At 39.8% G+C, this 16,716-nt stretch overlaps 1 protein-coding gene across 4 annotated transcripts in view; it reads left to right on the top strand.

Annotated features, from left to right (window-relative positions):
• Positions 1–2,260: 2,260 nt before the first annotated feature.
• The window catches only part of ehbp1 (EH domain binding protein 1), a 115,883-nt gene continuing 101,427 nt past the window's right edge, over positions 2,261–16,716 (top strand). For all 4 annotated transcript variants that reach the window (XR_003295819.1, XM_026309038.1, XM_026309037.1 and 1 more), the window contains exons 1-2: positions 2,261–2,594; positions 3,161–3,679. Coding sequence is in view for 3 of the 4 variants with exons in the window: in XM_026309038.1 (XP_026164823.1) it covers positions 3,576–3,679 (104 nt within the window). In the remaining variant the exon portion in view is untranslated. The remainder of the gene's footprint in view (positions 2,595–3,160; positions 3,680–16,716) is intronic.

Here is a 16,716-nt window from a genome sequence, read left to right as displayed (position 1 = left end):
TATTTTGAAATGTATAGTACCAGAAGTAGTGGTTTGAGGAGTAATCAAACTGTGTCGAGTGAGACAAAACATATTCAACCCAAACACATTTATCCACAGTCAAATGTTCACCAGAATATATTTGTGGCTTTTGCTGTGAAAGTATCAGCCTTCTCTGTTTTTTCTAATAAGTATTGAAACAAAAAAAGAGTAAAAAATAAAATGATTTGACGTCAAAGGATTCAAATTACCATGTCTTTGTTTTCAATCGGATACATGAACAGGGGCTGGGAAGGTGACGTAGATGCCACTTGACTTCTGCCACACTGTCTCACTGTCCTTCTACATAATGCATATAATACACTCTTTCTTTCAGATTGACACGTGCAAGCCTGTTCTCTCCATGTTATACATGAAATGAGGCCTTTGCTGATATGTGTGCAGACACACAAAGCATCATTTAGCACAAATCATTTGTCATATCAAAGCATTCCTTAGCAGATGAAAGGAGACTCCATCTGTCAGAATAAAATGTAAACAGGCCTTAGAGAGCAGCAGGATCAGCAGGGCCCCTGCTGTGAAATCAGCCCTGATCCTAAACCCCAAATTGTTCTCAGTTAAAGGAATCATGTCTGAATAAAAGCTGATCTGAAATACTGCTTAGTGGCAAGAGAGACAGTTAACACCTAATATTCTGTGTAATTTAACATTCTTCTGCAACATGATCTAGATATGCAAATGCATCCAAATTTATTAAAAACAAAAAACTGTTTACTGCTCAATATTTCAATCAGCTACCAATCAAAAAACATTACTGTCTCACCCATGTGTTGTCAAAGGTTTAATTTAACAACAGGTCTGAAATTTTTAGGCCTGCATCAATCCAGAACAAACAATAAAACACGTTTATTGTTCAATTTTCCTTTTTCTGTTTTTAGCTACAAATTATAGGTTCATTAAAAGAACAGGTATGGTTGTTTGGTGAAGATTTATAGCTAAAGTGCTCAAGAGAATCTCTAATGTGTTATCTCTTTTTAACTTGAATGAGCTTTTAAAGCATCATTAGTCTGCAGTAAGACATCTACTGTCAAATTCATTTTTCTTGCAGCTTATAACCATCACTGGCATATAAAAGGATAAGATGTCAATTTCCTGTTGTTATGCTCATATCTTTTTGAGATTGAATTAATCTGCTGCATATTGTGTTTCCCTCAGCAGTGCTGGCCTCCCTCCTCTTGCTCCCCTGCTTTGTATTTACAAGCCTTTAGTGAGGGAGTGTTAAGGGTGTGTGACGGTGTGTGGGTAGAGGAGGGGGTATTGATTTCTGATGGATGGTAGGTGTTTTATTTCCTCTCAACATGTGAAAAAGACCCCCCAGCATGTAGGAGTACAAGGATAGCATTCACTTATTAATGTGACAGGAACAGGAAAAGGAACTGGGCCTATTTTCAATGCAGCATGGGGAAGAGCTTTCCACTAAATGCAGGCTATCATTTTCATCCCCAGTTCTTCTATCCAGTCCCATGAACTGGGATTTTTCATTAAGGGAGAAGTAATAGCCTATACTTTAAGAATTGTGTGAGAAGAAAATAGGCTATCAGACCAACATTTATTCATAAAAACCGTATTACCAAAATGTGTCTGTAGCAGATAAATACAAACCAGTTATTTAAAAAATATATATATATATATTTTACATTTTTTGCTTTGGGGACTTCATGCACAACAAATAGCCTAGATAAGTGAATTAAGTTGCCTGGTGAATGTGGAGTCTTTGGGATAGCAAACATTTCAAGGAAAAACCAGAACCAAAGAAAAATGTTATTTACCCTGGCAGTCAAGGATTAAATATCTGTGACGGATGGTGGATTTAACCAGTGAGATAACACAACAACCCAGAAATGGCTCATGAATCAGTAAACAATCTGTAAATGGCACAAGAGTCCCACCAATGGCTGATGCCCGGGGGCGTTTCTTCAGCTTCCAGTCATCCAGGCTGCAGGCGAAGCTGCGTCAAGCTCACCTGGTTCACATGAGACACGACCGGAAGTAGGATGGTTCGCCTTCCAAATAAAGTCATTCATTTGTCACGTTACTACGGAAAGGTCTTAAATCTGTCGTTTTGTTTTAACGAAGAAAACAATTACGATTACATTTACTGTGAATTTTTTATAAGGAAGCACATACACGTCCCATCTAATTAGCGTTGCTTTACAAAACCGGTAAGCGACGGTTTTACTTTAAAAAACCTGAACGGAAATGTTTTAAAATATCAGGAAACTTTACGGACCCCTGAAGAACTGAGTGGTCAAACTATCCAACTATTGGACTACTTTGCTGTAGGAATTCCTGGCAGGGGTTGAAACAGTCGTGTTTAACTTGCTTTTGGGACAAAGTCGTGTCAGACTCTTGGAGTTTGCTGTTACCTGCGGAGCAGATGTGTCAACAGGCAGGCAACGGTTTGCGCTGGTACCGTTTTATGGTGGCTAACCGTCACTAGCAGGCTAGCTAGCTGTATGGTGTTGGTACTGCCGCAAAAAGGGCGATAATTAGCACGACCGCTAGTTTGTTACAAAGGGCCACATAACGGATAACTAGTTGGATATCACTGTAAGGTGAGTGTTACCTTAGTTTCACATGTTAACCCTTTAGCTTAGCAGCGGAGTCGTTACGGTTAGCCGAGCACAACGGCACCGGCTATTCCCTGGATTCAGTGACATTCCCCAAATATCCATGTTTACAAAATGTGTCTTGTGGTTTCACTTTGGGTGGTTTATGTTAGTGGACTAGATTGTTAGCAGGACTTGTTTTTCTGTGTAATATCAACGCTTCGCGGTCACTGTTTCAGCCAATAAATTTAGATTTTATCATCAGACATCCCAAGTTAGTTAGCTTGCCACACCAGTAAATAGCCCACCCGGCACGCCGTGTGTGGCAGCAGAAGTCCCGGTGCTGGTTCTTCACCAGTCCCGCAGATGAACAAAGTGGTGGAGATAAACTGGGTTATTTTAATTTCTGCAGTGATACAGTCATGCTGGTACACGGACACAGCATCGGTTATGTTTTAGTTGGGTTTTTCTTTTCATTTCACGTCCAAAATCAGAGCATAACACTGGAATAACGGGGCTTTATGATCTGGCTCTTTCTCTGCTTATTGTATTTTTTTTTCTTTCTTTTGCAGAAAGCTCACCAAATGGAAGTATGATTTTTATACCCCGTGGATTACCCATCATGCCTTTTGAAATTATGGAGTGATTTCTTCTTAAAATCATGCGTGCCGTGAAATCGGACCTCCACCCCTGCTGCAGAGATTTCTTCCCCTTACATTTGGATTTATCAGACAGTCTTTAAAGACCAGCAGCCGCGACTGGGCGTGCAGTCTCATCTTTTGTGTGGTTGTTTTGTGTTTTGTGTTTTGTGTTTTTTGTTTTGTTTTTTGTTTTTTTTTTACCAATGTGCTCCCGTTAGCTGTATGTCTGTGGGTCGGATATGCTCAGATACATATAAACATCAACGTGAGTTTGTGCAAAAGGAAGCCCAAAGAGGGAAGTCCAGGACGGGATAGGTGCTGAGACACTACCGGTTACCAAAGAAACATGGCTTCAGTTTGGAAAAGACTGCAACGTGTGGGGAAGCATGCATCCAAATTCCAGTTTGTGGCTTCCTATCAGGAACTGATGGTGGAATGCACTAAGAAATGGTGAGTTTTTTGAGAATAACAGTAAACCACAGTGCTGTCATTTTTGCCCTTAAAACTACACGTTTCTGTCTGTGCTGGAATGCTGAGTTTGTTCCTGGTGGCCATAATTCACACACATACACAGTCTCCTTGGTGTGCAGGCATGTCTGCATGCTGGGAGGGGCCCAGCTGACTTGTAAAATTGCTATGCTTTTTTTTTTTTTGGTGCACCACTGTTGGATTTGTTTGGTTTGAGTCTTGAGTAAAGAGGCTGGAAGGCTGAGAGATTTCCTTTTAACTTGATGGGCTGGGTTCATCCTCCCTCGTTCTCCGGAAATGTCCTTTAGCAAACTATTAAATCCCAACTAGCTCAAGGGATGCTGTTTGGAATCGGATCTTTACCTCTGACCTCTCTGGAAGTAGACAATCTGACAGAGTTTGGGAACTGTTAATCTTTTAATTTGGTTCTTATCCTACTGTATCAACAAATAGTTAATGGTATACAAAGTTATAACATTGTAGGAGACCCTACAAGTCTTTGTGTCAAGGACACTTGTTTCTGCACTTTCTGTCACTAATTGTGCACATCTTTGTTAGTCCAAATAACAATTTAATGTATCTACTTTCATGTTACTAATGCAGTCACACAGACTTGCAAGTTACACTGTCTTAACTTCTGAGATGTGCATGAAGCAATGACAAATTGCAGCATACTGATAAATTCTTAACACACCAGTTGTAAGTAATTAATTTTGCTGTGGTGTAATAGCTTTTCAATAGCTTTAAAATTTGTGTGTCAAAGCACAACCTTTCTTTAGTGATACATTCAGAAATGATTTTGAGCACAAAGCGGAGGAACACAGATATTGGGTGTGTTTTCAGAGGTGAAGATAGAGTGGAGGGATAGGTGCATGTATTCTACACTTCATCCTGCAGGTATGCTTCTAGTAATGATTGAAAAATGGGAAACGGTGAAGTAGTGTTGTAGCCTGAAGACATGGATTTTGAAGACATGGATTCTGAAGTGGCTTGCCATAGGCTTGATTAACACAGCCCCACGGAGCTTTGACCTGGGACAGATGTTAATGTGTTGGAGAATGGAATGAGAAAAATGTACATCTCTTCTCAGAGAAGAGGGTGGGTGGGCGCAGCACACAGTCAGTGGTATGCTTTGTTTTGCAATCTGGGCAGGGTTCTTTTAGGGTTTTCATTAGAAAAATTCAGGTTTCAACTATAATAGTTTAAGACACACAACCTGACTTTATCAACTCACAGAGATTAATTTGGATTTTGTGCACATACTGCCAGTCAGTTGACTATAGTCATCAAATATCAGGGTCATATTATGCCCATTTCATGCTGCCGCTAGTGAGCCACTAGCCAGTGTGTGATGCTACCACTCATCTTAAAATTGATTTGCTCTATATGATAGTTTTTACCTTTGAATGTGAGACGGGGCTGTTTTACCAATCAAGGCAGAGCGATGCCATCTGCTTGACTTAGAGTAAATGTTTACGTGTGTGTGTGGCTGCCTGCCTAAAAATGTGTGCGAATGTGTTGGCACATGGTTTCTGACTTCCTTGGACTTCATCAGTACGGTATGTTATTGTTGCAGTGGAAACATTCCATCTACTCAGCCTGGAAACAGTCTCCAGATCTCAGATGGATTTCAAATCCTGAGGCCTTCAGAAGTGATTTTTGAAAAACCACATCCCTTTCATTTCTGTAATCAATAACAGGAAGACAGACTGCACTTTTTTGTGTCAGTGCTTCTATGTATGTGTATGTGAGCGCACATTAAGATGTGGCTGCTTCGTATGTACATTGTGTGAAATGTGAAAGCACTTCGTACACTTGGCTGACACTCAAAAGGCTCAGCAAAATAATCCCTGAAGTCTAGATAATTTCAGAGAGCACTTCTGTCCTCCCGTGTACTTGCATGTGCACGGTTTTTAATGTGTGACTTCAGTGCTTATCATGTGGTTGTAGTGTGAACTCATGTAGATGTTTTTATCCAGCCGGAATGAATGTTTGAATGGCCCCTCTTTCTCATGAAGAATGCTAACTCTAGACAGGACCTGTTTTCATTGCATTTTTTGCTTCTTAGTTAAGCTTTGTCATGGGTGCCAAGCATTATTACAAAACAGGATACTGAAGTGCCAGATTGCATGATGCATAATTATAGACATGACTGTGTAACACTCCAAAGCACAGTATCTTGTACACTTAGTGTTTTAAGAGGTTTGTCTTGGAAGGTCACCAGTGGTTTAAAGGTGGTGGAAGTGTATGGGCTCCGGCTTCCCTGGTGCCTATTCAGCTGAAATCAGTAATTTTACCTTAGTTTTGCCTTTCTTTTTCTAGAAGCTAAATGTCTCGTTAGTCGAGCAGAGGCGGTTAGCATTCACCTCACACACCCATGTTAAACTGCAGAATCAATTCAGGCTCACCATTAAAACATTAATGAGTTCACTGTTTGTTTGCCAGTGAAATGAAGCACCATTCACAGTGCAGCAGTGCTGCCCTTTGAAACAGGATATGTAACATTTCTGATGAAAAATGAACTCTATCTCCAGTTGCATTTCATCTGTAGCAGGTAATTATAATCAGTAAAGGTGGGGAAAGTCAACCCATCTTCACCCGTGATTGGTAACTGTTTTTTCAACATGATGATTAACTTTATGATTGTACTTTCTATCTGCATGTGTAGTCTGGTGACTTTCTAATGTTTACACTTTCAATTCACTACTAATACTTGCCAGACAGTTTCTGATAGTCAGTGTCAAACCTGTCATTCTTTTGTTCTCATGAGAATTTTACTGTCTGACCTCACTGTTAGAGTAGCTCAGTGATTTCTCAACATAATGCTGCTTGATTCTCCATATGCCACCTGACTGGCTGAGTCTGACTTACCCCACAACAGTCATTGACAGGGCTATATTATCTAATTGGACATTTACTTTTGACAGATGGTTAATGACAGGGTGACGAAAGGAAAGTTCAGCATCACACCATAACACAATATTAAGTACTTAAATGTTACATGATTTGAATCAGTCAGTTTGAAAATCATTTTTTGTTAGTAAAAAAGCTTTTCTGTGATCATTAGTGTTTTTAGCTTTGTTAATGCTTAAGCAAATATTATACTGGAGTGGAGGAACAGTGCAAGGTCCATGTGCCTTAAAGTGTTTGTTTCCCTTTGTGCTGCTAAGCACTTGGCTACAGATACACAAGTCATTGTTCCCATCAACCTTTTTTGCATAATGGTGTCCAAGGACCATATCTATCTTTTACTATGTTTAACCCATATGTTCCTTGATTCGATAAATGTGCCTGTGGAAAAATCTGTGGGAGGTGTGTGATTTCAAATAGACATTCAGAAAGCGAGAGGTGCACAAATTCACAGTTTAATTAGTTTGCCGTTCTTGTTTTCTTTCACATTTATTTTTAACGTTTCTCATCAACAGATGCTGTCAAGCCTCTGCTGATTTTAATTTTTGGGTTTTCATAAATGTCATGTTATTTAAGAGAGTAGTAAAGTTCAATAGACAGATAGCAGGGTTGACTTTGCCTCTGTTAGTATTTCCCAGAGACTGGTGCTTTTGAGCATGAGTGTGTTTTTAGTTAACCTGTCTAGTAAAACGTAGCTTAAAAGCATCATCAAGCCATGAGTCCCATTGGCACTGACAGACATGTTGACACGTGTGGAGAGGATAAGTGAGTTACACACTGGAAACAACACAGAGACACTATTGATTACATGGTAATTCTATCTGGCTGCATGTAAGCATGACTAATCAAGACTGCTTCCCTCACTCCCACATCACAGCACAGTGAACGTTTGAATCAGTCAGTGTAGTCAGTGTTTTCTTGTCAATCAAGCACTGTGCTCAAATCCTGAAGCCACACCGACTCACTGAAGGATGCACACATACAACACTAGTCATTTCATAAGGGTTCAAAAACTGTGAACATACACACTAGCTCTCATCACACACACAGACTCAAATTTGCACCTCTTCAAGGTGTTTGAGGAACTGACTTATTTTCAGCATTTAACTTGTGGATTGCCAACTGCACCAAAATATTTAGCTTCTGTATAGCAGATGATTTCTGAGCTGTGAAATTATTATATTGTACTACACTTACATGTTTTGTTCATTCACTTGTAAAAAAGAGTGACTATCACAGTGAGGACAGCCCACCAACAAATCAGCAAACTGCATTATGTTTAGAGGTATAAAACTGGTTGATAGAAGTGCATCATCCAGCATAATTGCATTGACGTCTTTGAGCAAAACACAAAATTGTTCACTCACTGTGTTACCACAGAGTTAAAGCATTACTAAATGCCAAAAATATCTAAATGATTGTGAATCCTGGAAGCCACAAGCATCAGACTGTCGGTTGACTAATGGCTTACTGTTTTGGTGGAAGTGGCCAGTATGTGTCAGGCTGTGACTTCTTCTGTTGAACATCTGAGCATTATGGAAAGTGTCCACCATGACTCTGCCAGAAAAGCATCTTCCTGCCAGCTATTCTGGTTCTCCATTCTGTTCAAATTCAAAAGCCTTGACACATTCCTGAGCATAGGTTTGGCACTGAGAGGCAGTGTCACTGGCAGGTGACACTACAGAGTAGTCGTTTCTGCTCTGTAGATATTCTGGACAGAATTTAGGTTACCATTGTAGTAACGCACAGGCCACAAGGTTTTGAAGAAAGTTATAGTTCCTCAGCGTTTATTCATTGCTTACATCTTTGTTTTATGACATTCTCCTGCCTAAAGCTCGGTCAAACACGTGTTTTCTTAGGGCATGCTTTAGATATTGTAATTTTCTGTGAGTACTTATTGCTTCCTTAATGATAGGATTTGCTGTTGATTTAACTCTGCCAGTTGTTTTGTCCTCTGAGTACAGCTTGAAGTTCTTGATCTCCTCCTCCAGTGGTGCTGTAATTGTTTTCTTGCACCAAGCTGACATGTGGGGCAGCGTTCACACTATCATTAATGCTCCTCTTTACATTTTTTTTGTCCGTCTGAACACCCCTTTCTCTTTGCTCTGCCTGCCCTTACTCCTATTTCCAGAAATGTCACTTCAACTGCTTTGCAGTGGAATCCACCCAAATGTAGTTGCTTTGTTCACAGTTATGGACACAAACAGACATTTACACACCTGCTCCCACACACACTAGGAGACATAAAGCATATCAAGGTTGTGAAGTAGTCAATGGGGTGTTAAATGTGATGAAACCACTGCTAGTGTATCTATCTCTACTGCTGTCAGGCAGAGAAACACATGGCTCCAGAGAATGCTCATCATTTATCAGCCTGCAGAGCAGTGGTGCAGCATTTGCAGGCTGATAAATGCATACTGTATGTGTCTTACGAAGGCAAAAGAAACACCATCAGCCATACACAAGTGATATGTGTGCTGGTGTTACATTTTGGAAACACTCTTCCTAAAAGGTGTGCAGGTGGAATTCAGGATGCACTGTCAATCATGAAGAATGGTAATCTCTGCACACCAGTAGTTTTTAATGTTCTTACTGTAACACTCATATAGGCATTGGGAAAAATTCGGAAGCTCCTGGTTCATCGCCTTCTGGTACTAATTTATCACTGCATCCCTTCTAATAGAACAGCAGCACAGCCCTCCAGTAAGCCTAGACCCTAGATTTTAGTCACATCACATTTGTTCTTGTACATTTCAAAGCTCCTCTTCTGTTATAAATTTTTTTTTTTCCCTTTAACTTTGTCAGGCAAAACATTTTATTTGGTAATTAATATTACTGAAGTCATGATCCCCTGACTGCTCATGTATTGTTGCCTTAAGAGGTGGATGTTGTCCTCACCATAGCTCCTTGTTACTCTGCTGTGGGGCCTCTTAGGCACATGGTGGTTATGATTCCTATCTTGGTCTCTCCCTGCGGCTGTTAGCTAACTGGTATGGTGAGAGTAGTTCTTGAATGTACCCTACCAGTTCCCTTTAATAATTGTTTTGCTCTATGCTGAATTCTGAGATCGTCATCCCTCACTGTCTGTCTATAGAAGCCAAGGTTTTCACGAGAATTGGACTTGTCTTTTTCTTGGAGTTAAACTATAAAAATTTGCAAATTAAATGCATTGGTCTGAGGTTGTCTTCACAGACATGGGCTACAGTTAAAGTTGTCAGAGGAATCCCCCTTCTATTGCAGAAATCTGGTGGAAGTGATAAGGGAGGAGTGAAAGGGCACTGGAGATGAGCCAGTAATTTAAAGTAACAAGCCAAAAAATGCATACCAATTCCAATGTGTGCACTTCTCTAGCAGCTAACATATTGATTTCATTAGTAGAGTAGTCTAGCAGTTATTTTTGTCAAAAACTATAAACAATTTTAAGTAGTTTCATTGCATAAATGCCAGATTTGTTATTGACCTTACAGTCTTGGCACAGAACTCTTCACAATTTGTGTTTCCCACGTCCCAAAATCCTCCTGTGGAGAGATCCTACAGGCCAGACCTGTCAAAAACATTCACCCTTTTCTCCTGGGTTTCAGGCATCACCACCTAGTCCTCTCTATTTGACAGTTCCCTCTCCTCTCCTCCCTCCATGCTTTCTCAGGGGGTTAAATTGAAATCACTCCTACCTGACCTCCATCCCTCAGGGCAGGTAGAGCTTCTTTCACCCAGCCTTGTAACTTGTTCTTACATTGTCTCCCTGCAGCCATGTCAGACCCATAATTGGTCACACTTGACCTCCTGTTGGTTTGTCTCTGCAGTTAAAATTCTCATCTACTCGTGTCTCCATGCAATTATCCTTTTAAGAGGATATTTCTCAGAAAAAACATGCAGCTGACATGAAATAAACGAGACCGATTACTGAATGTAAAAGTGCAATCTGCAAGCTTGTTGTCTCCAGGCACTCGCTGGGAATAATGAAGTCTGAAAATGGTATTGTGCATCCCAAATTCACACCCTTCTGTCTAGTGTTTGTAGTTCATCCAAAGTGTGATAAGACACAGATCAACCCAGCTAGTCATTTAGAGCAGTGAAATTTATTAATTAGCAGTGAAGATCCCTTAAATCTGGGCCTTAAAGGTACAAAAGTAATTTGAGGGTGGAATTTGTAAAATAATGGAAAACACATATGAGGAAACTGTGACATGACCTACTGAATTCTTTTTTCCAGACTAATTAAGGTCATGTCAGGATAACCAGTTTATAGCTGAAGCTGTCACACAGCTGTTTGAGGGTTCAGTGTTTTCCTTAAAGACAGAAACAGGACTGTTTCTAGTTATGCAGAAAATGCAAACATTAAAGGCTGAAGGGATGTTTGCTTTAAGTATAAAAAATAGGACGTGATATAAACACAGCAGGTGAAATGCTTCATATACAGTCCTAATGTTTTTATGTTATCCTGGGAAATGATTTTGCTAGATTAGATCAGTACTGAAAGTATCTCTGCTGCACAGTCAGCTGCACTTACACAGATAAAAAAAACTCATAATGTACACACACACACACACACACACACACACACACACACACACACACACACACACAATCATGCAAGTCATTACTGAGTTGCTTTAGCTTTTACTTCAGAAACTTGAGTCTGGAGTGTGTTAACTCTGCGTCATTGACCCAGCTCTTGGTTGCCACATGTACACTGACTGTTCTATAACTGGAGACCTGTCAGTGTAGAGACCAGATGAGCTCAGTGATGCACACACACTTTGAATGTTACCATCATGCCCTACTGTCTGCACAGATCCTGATGTATTAAATAATTATTTCAATAAATTACAAAAATATGTTTTCCATGGCAGAGAAAGTGAAAAAACAGTGACAGATGTCTGCTGGCTCATAAACATCCATCTATACCTGCTTATTCCCTAACCAGGGTCCCGGGGATCTGCTGGAGCCTATCCCAGCTCTCTTTGGGTGAAAGGCAGGGGTCCACCCTGGACAGGTCACCAGTCCATCACAGGGCCACATAGAGACAAACAACCTCACACACTCACACTCACTCCTATGGGCAATTTAGAGTCACCAATCAACCTGACATACAGTGGGTACGGAAAGTATTCAGACCCCTTTAAATTTTTCACTCTTTGTGTCATTGCAGCCATTTGCCAAAATCAAAAAAGTTCATTTTATTTCTCATTAATGTACACTCAGCACCCCATCTTGACAGAAAAAAACAGAAATGTAGAAATTTTTGCAAATTTATAAAAAAAGAAAAACCCACTGTACATGCTTTTGGACTGTGGGAGGAAACCAGAGTACCTGGAGAAAACCCACACAAGCACAGGGAAAACATGCAGACTCCACACAGAAAGGCCTCTGATGGGTTTCAAACCAGGAACCTTCTTGCTGTGAGGCAACAGTGCTAACCACTCAACCACCATGCTGCTATAAAACATGCTCATATAATATTATATAATGTTTTCGGCAAAGTTTTGCTTCATTAAAATGATTGAATAAAATAATATTTTGAGGAAAAGAACTTAATTTCATCAAGAACTTTGAATGAAATCTCAGGGGTCGTAGATATGATAAATTTGAAAAAGTCCTTCTTTGCTGATGACGTTATGGGAACACTGCATTATTCTGACTCATGTCCAGTATGTGTGTGCGTGGTGTGTTTATTTTGTCAGGCAGTCTGAAGTGTGACATTTGAACAGATTGTGTGTGCAATTTGTCTTGATAGCAAAGGCCACGGTCTGACTAATAGCACAGCAAAATTCTAGCCATCCTCTCTCCCCTCTTTCTTCCTCAGCTCCCTTCCATTTGCCTCTCCCTTCGCTTATGTTGTTTATGCTGAATCAGAAATCGCCACGTAAGTCAGGCATACATGTGTTTAGCTAGACCATACCTGGTGGGCAGAGTGAGGAGTATTTGAAAAGCATTTAACTGCTGTTATGTCAGTTTTTCCGTTTTGCCTATTTGGTACTAAGCAGTCATGGTTTTACCACTGCAGACCACTAAACTGCATATCACTTGTAAAAGTGTGGGAAGCCGATCACTAAATCTAACATATAGTATGTAGTGTATTCAGGACATAGTACTTCTGGTGTTTAGAATATGCTGTAAATGTATAGGCATATATAAATGTATAGACTATAACTATGGAATATTACTTGTGTGATGCATAAGGACAGTATTAAATATTCATGGTAAATAATGGGGTGTGTGAAGTATAGATGTAGCAGTGCAAGCCTAGGCTTATATAATTCACATAGAAATGGCTATTTATATCACCCCTTATGGCTCAGCAGTCACCATTAGATAACCTGTAACATGCAGTGCAGTGTCGCAGTCTGGTTTTAGTCTCAGAGGTTGCGTATCACTATGCTTGTGTATATTGCAGCAGTGTTGGTTTTTAGTGTGCACTGCAGTGCTGTAGTTTGTGATGGTTTGTCTTTCACAGCAGCTATATTACAGCACATTCAAATGTGTGATTGACAGGTTGGCATAGAGTCTGCCTGTCAAACCTCCTCTACGTTTAACTAATTCAAGCATTTTAGTTGGGGTGATGCATTATCTGCTTATAGGCTGGCTCTCTAAACACATACATACTCTTCTCTTCAGGTTGCTCTCCTAATTTATTTAACCCATTCAGTTCCACCTTTACAACTCATGTCTCCCTCAGGCAGAAACACACCCCTCATACACGGAAAGCTCAACAGTCAGGCCAACAATGAATTCCTATTAGAGTCAGGTGGACTTTTGATATTTGAAACTTTCCACCGCCTACTTTGTTATACACCTCTGACAGTTGTTTTCGTTTTGTGTAGTTTCATTCTCTCATCTCATTTTATATGTTGAAATGAGTTTTTTCTCAGTGCAAATGAATATTTTATGCTCAGCTTTCCCTCTTAGAATTTGGGCTGTTAAGATTTTGCAAATTCATGATCTTTTATCATTTGACTTTGCTTTATCATTATGCCATTAACCTTATCTGTGTCCTACACTGCTGTGTGTTTGGGGTTGTCACACTCGGCATATGTACTTGGTATGTGGAAGGCTAGTCGCAGAGCCGTTGTAATGATTTTGAAGTTGTTCCTTTGTCCTGTCTGCCGGAAGGAAAGGACAGCTGCAGCATCCTGATACTCACCTGTTTTATACCAAGCTCACTTAAAATGCCAAAGATTTTTTAAATTTTTTTTTTTTTTTATGAGGAAGCTATTTTAAATATTTTTTTTTTTTTTTTACATATTATACTATTGGCCAGGGTTGATTGAATGAAATCACCCTCTGTGCTATAGAAAGTCTGAGTAGGTTACATTACAGCAAGCAGTTTCATTTGTTTCAGCTGCATATTTGTTTGTATCTTCTGATATCTCTCATTGTAAAAATACTCTTAGCCTACTTTGCAGTCTAAACCTGCAACTTGGTCTTTATGTGCGTACCTGCAGCCCAAAATGTGTTTCTAGTCAGGTTTTTGTCCTGCTCCAATAAGCATGTGATGTTGTACTGTGCTGTGAGTGCTGTTATGCTTCACAGTGCTTAGTGCTGTTTCTCTGTACAGTAGATAAAGGACTGCAGATGCTGCTTTTAGACAAAGTGTAATGCAAACTGAGAACAATACATTCAAGCAGCACTGAGCCGACTGTATAATTGAGCTTGTGAAAAGTTGTTTTTAGACAGCAGAATGTAAAATGGCACTCTGGCTTGGTTGGGTTGGTAGGAGAAAGGAACATATGTTCTGAAACTCCATATTAATGGGTTCTTGCAACCGTTGGTTTTTTTTTATTACATGCTGTGAAGCTAGGGTGTCTGAGGAAAACACTGAATGCCTTCAGTACATGTTTATGAACTGCAGGTTTCTCTGGATGAGTGCTGCAGCTAAGTGTTTTAAGTGTAAATGTAGGGGGGTTTGTGTTTCGTGTCGGCCTCAGAGGCCTCTCATCTCAGCCCCTGCTGATCTTTTAGTCTTATCTCTCCCTTCTCTAGCCCAAACAGATTGTGATTGTTTATCTTTCCACCCATTTTTCTTCTGGGAGCCTTCTGTTCATTTTTCTGCATTTATCATGTCATTTATGAAATTTTCCTTTCAATCTCATCTGAGTTGTCAATTAAGAACTGTCTAGGAGCAATACCACCACACACATCTACATAGTGGCATGATTCATTATGTTTTTTCATTCTTAAGCTGCTCAGAGTTAAATGTATTTACTTTTCATTTGACAGCATCTTGCATGTATAGGCGAGGTAGTAGTAGTGGTGTATGCTCGCACTCACTAGTGGAAATAAATCTTTAAATACTGAAGGACTGTTTGTTCTATAGCCATTGTCCGATATTCAAATAGCTGGCCCTTACCCAAACTGAACCTCAGTTCAGTGTGCAATGAATGTTAAAATAGCTTTTGTATGAGTGAGTGCTGATGAACACACTCTTTACATTTCTTTTTTATTAGTGTCCATGTCCGCAACCATCAGTTTGTTTCTTCTTGTTATTGCATTTCTCTCTGATGGCTCATATGTTCCAGTTCCATACAAAACATGCAGCCTTAAGGTTGTGCCTGAATATGTCAGCTACAACTGACATGACAGAATATGAATATCAGCAAAAGTGTGCAGAAATCAGTTAGCCTGCATATGAACAGTTTACATTTTTCTCATAGCACAGCGAGTACTGTACAAAAGGGTGATATTTTGTGTGTGTGCTTGCTCTATGATTTGGCCTGTGTTGTTGGACAATAGCTTCTCTATGTGAGGTCTCTCCTCAAGGCTGAAGTTGTTGCTTGTCATTCTCCCTCATTCTTCTCCTCTCTCTCCCTCTCAACTCCTGCTTGTTTACTCCCTCTCTCTCTCCTCAGTTTTCGTCTATAATCTTTCTTTCCCTCTCTTGTGTTGTCTCTCTCTTGGTCACAACAGTCAGTCATTCTTTTCGTAGAATGGCTGCTTTGTCAAAGTGTGCTTCACTTAAGGGCACATGCAGTCATAAATCCAGTATTATGCTTGCTGTGCTAAACACCACAGTAAGTGCACAACAGCTATAAACACGTCTATATATAGCATTTCCACCTGTAACTGAAGTGTAGAGTAAATCAGGGCAAGAATAGTAGTAATACTGGATATTTGAGGCAAGCAGTGATATTTATGTTATGCAAGAAACAGAGGGACAGGGACAGACACATCACTTAAATTTGGTTATTGAGGAACTGGGCCTACAAAACTCACCTTTGGATTTTAGTGTAGGAAAATGTGAGACACGTAAAGCACTTACTTACTCTGGAGCCAAATCTGCGTAATGGAGGCAATGATTCTAACTGCAGCTCCCTGTTACTCATCAACAAATTTAGAGTCTAGCCTCCCTTGCAGCTTGGTAGCTGGGTCTGAAGAGCCAACGAGCACTGGGTGAATACCTGCCAATACAGAGGCTTAAGCTTGGATTCAGCCTTGTTGATTGGCATCTGCTAATTATGCCAGTCTGTTTTCTGTGACTTAAAGCCAAAGCAATGTTTGACCCATATGCTAGATTTAGAGTTAAAATATATATATATTTTTTTATAACAACACTTTATAAAGGTAAGCCAGGGTGAGGTCATTAATGTTATAGGTATGCAACAATCCAACTCTTTTCCTGCAGGTAGTCTTCTCAGGTTATCTGCCTATACAGAGTACCCATATGCTACAGATTTCATGTTTCCACTAATTTAAAATCTGTGCATCTCAATGCATTACTCTTCAAAGTACATGTTATTTATTGTAATATGACGCCAGGGATTACAGTGTGACATTAAAAACTGAGTGGTAATAGATTGTAGAAACATCAATTTTATTACAACACTGACAAATAAACTGCATTGACTTATTTACAGCAGAGCTGTTCAGTTTTCCTAGAACACACACACACACACTTATGCAGACAGGTCCAGGCTTGTCAACGTGCCAGCTAGTTATCAGCCTTGGCTGTGTATTGTATGATTTCTATTACTGTCTCCAAAGAGTAAAATGTGTGAAGACACCCACCACTCTTATCAGTGTTCTTCTCACATTAAGGCAAAGAACTGAGACAGTTGTAAATTATTGAGCAGTTCAATAGAGAAGCTTTTTTTTTTTGTTTGTTTTTTTCC

Source organism: Mastacembelus armatus, chromosome 15 (genome assembly GCF_900324485.2).
Source record: "Mastacembelus armatus chromosome 15, fMasArm1.2, whole genome shotgun sequence".
NCBI classification, from domain to species: domain Eukaryota; kingdom Metazoa; phylum Chordata; class Actinopteri; order Synbranchiformes; family Mastacembelidae; genus Mastacembelus; species Mastacembelus armatus.
Note: the sequence above shows the minus strand (reverse complement) of the source record. Positions and strands in the feature narration are given on the sequence as shown.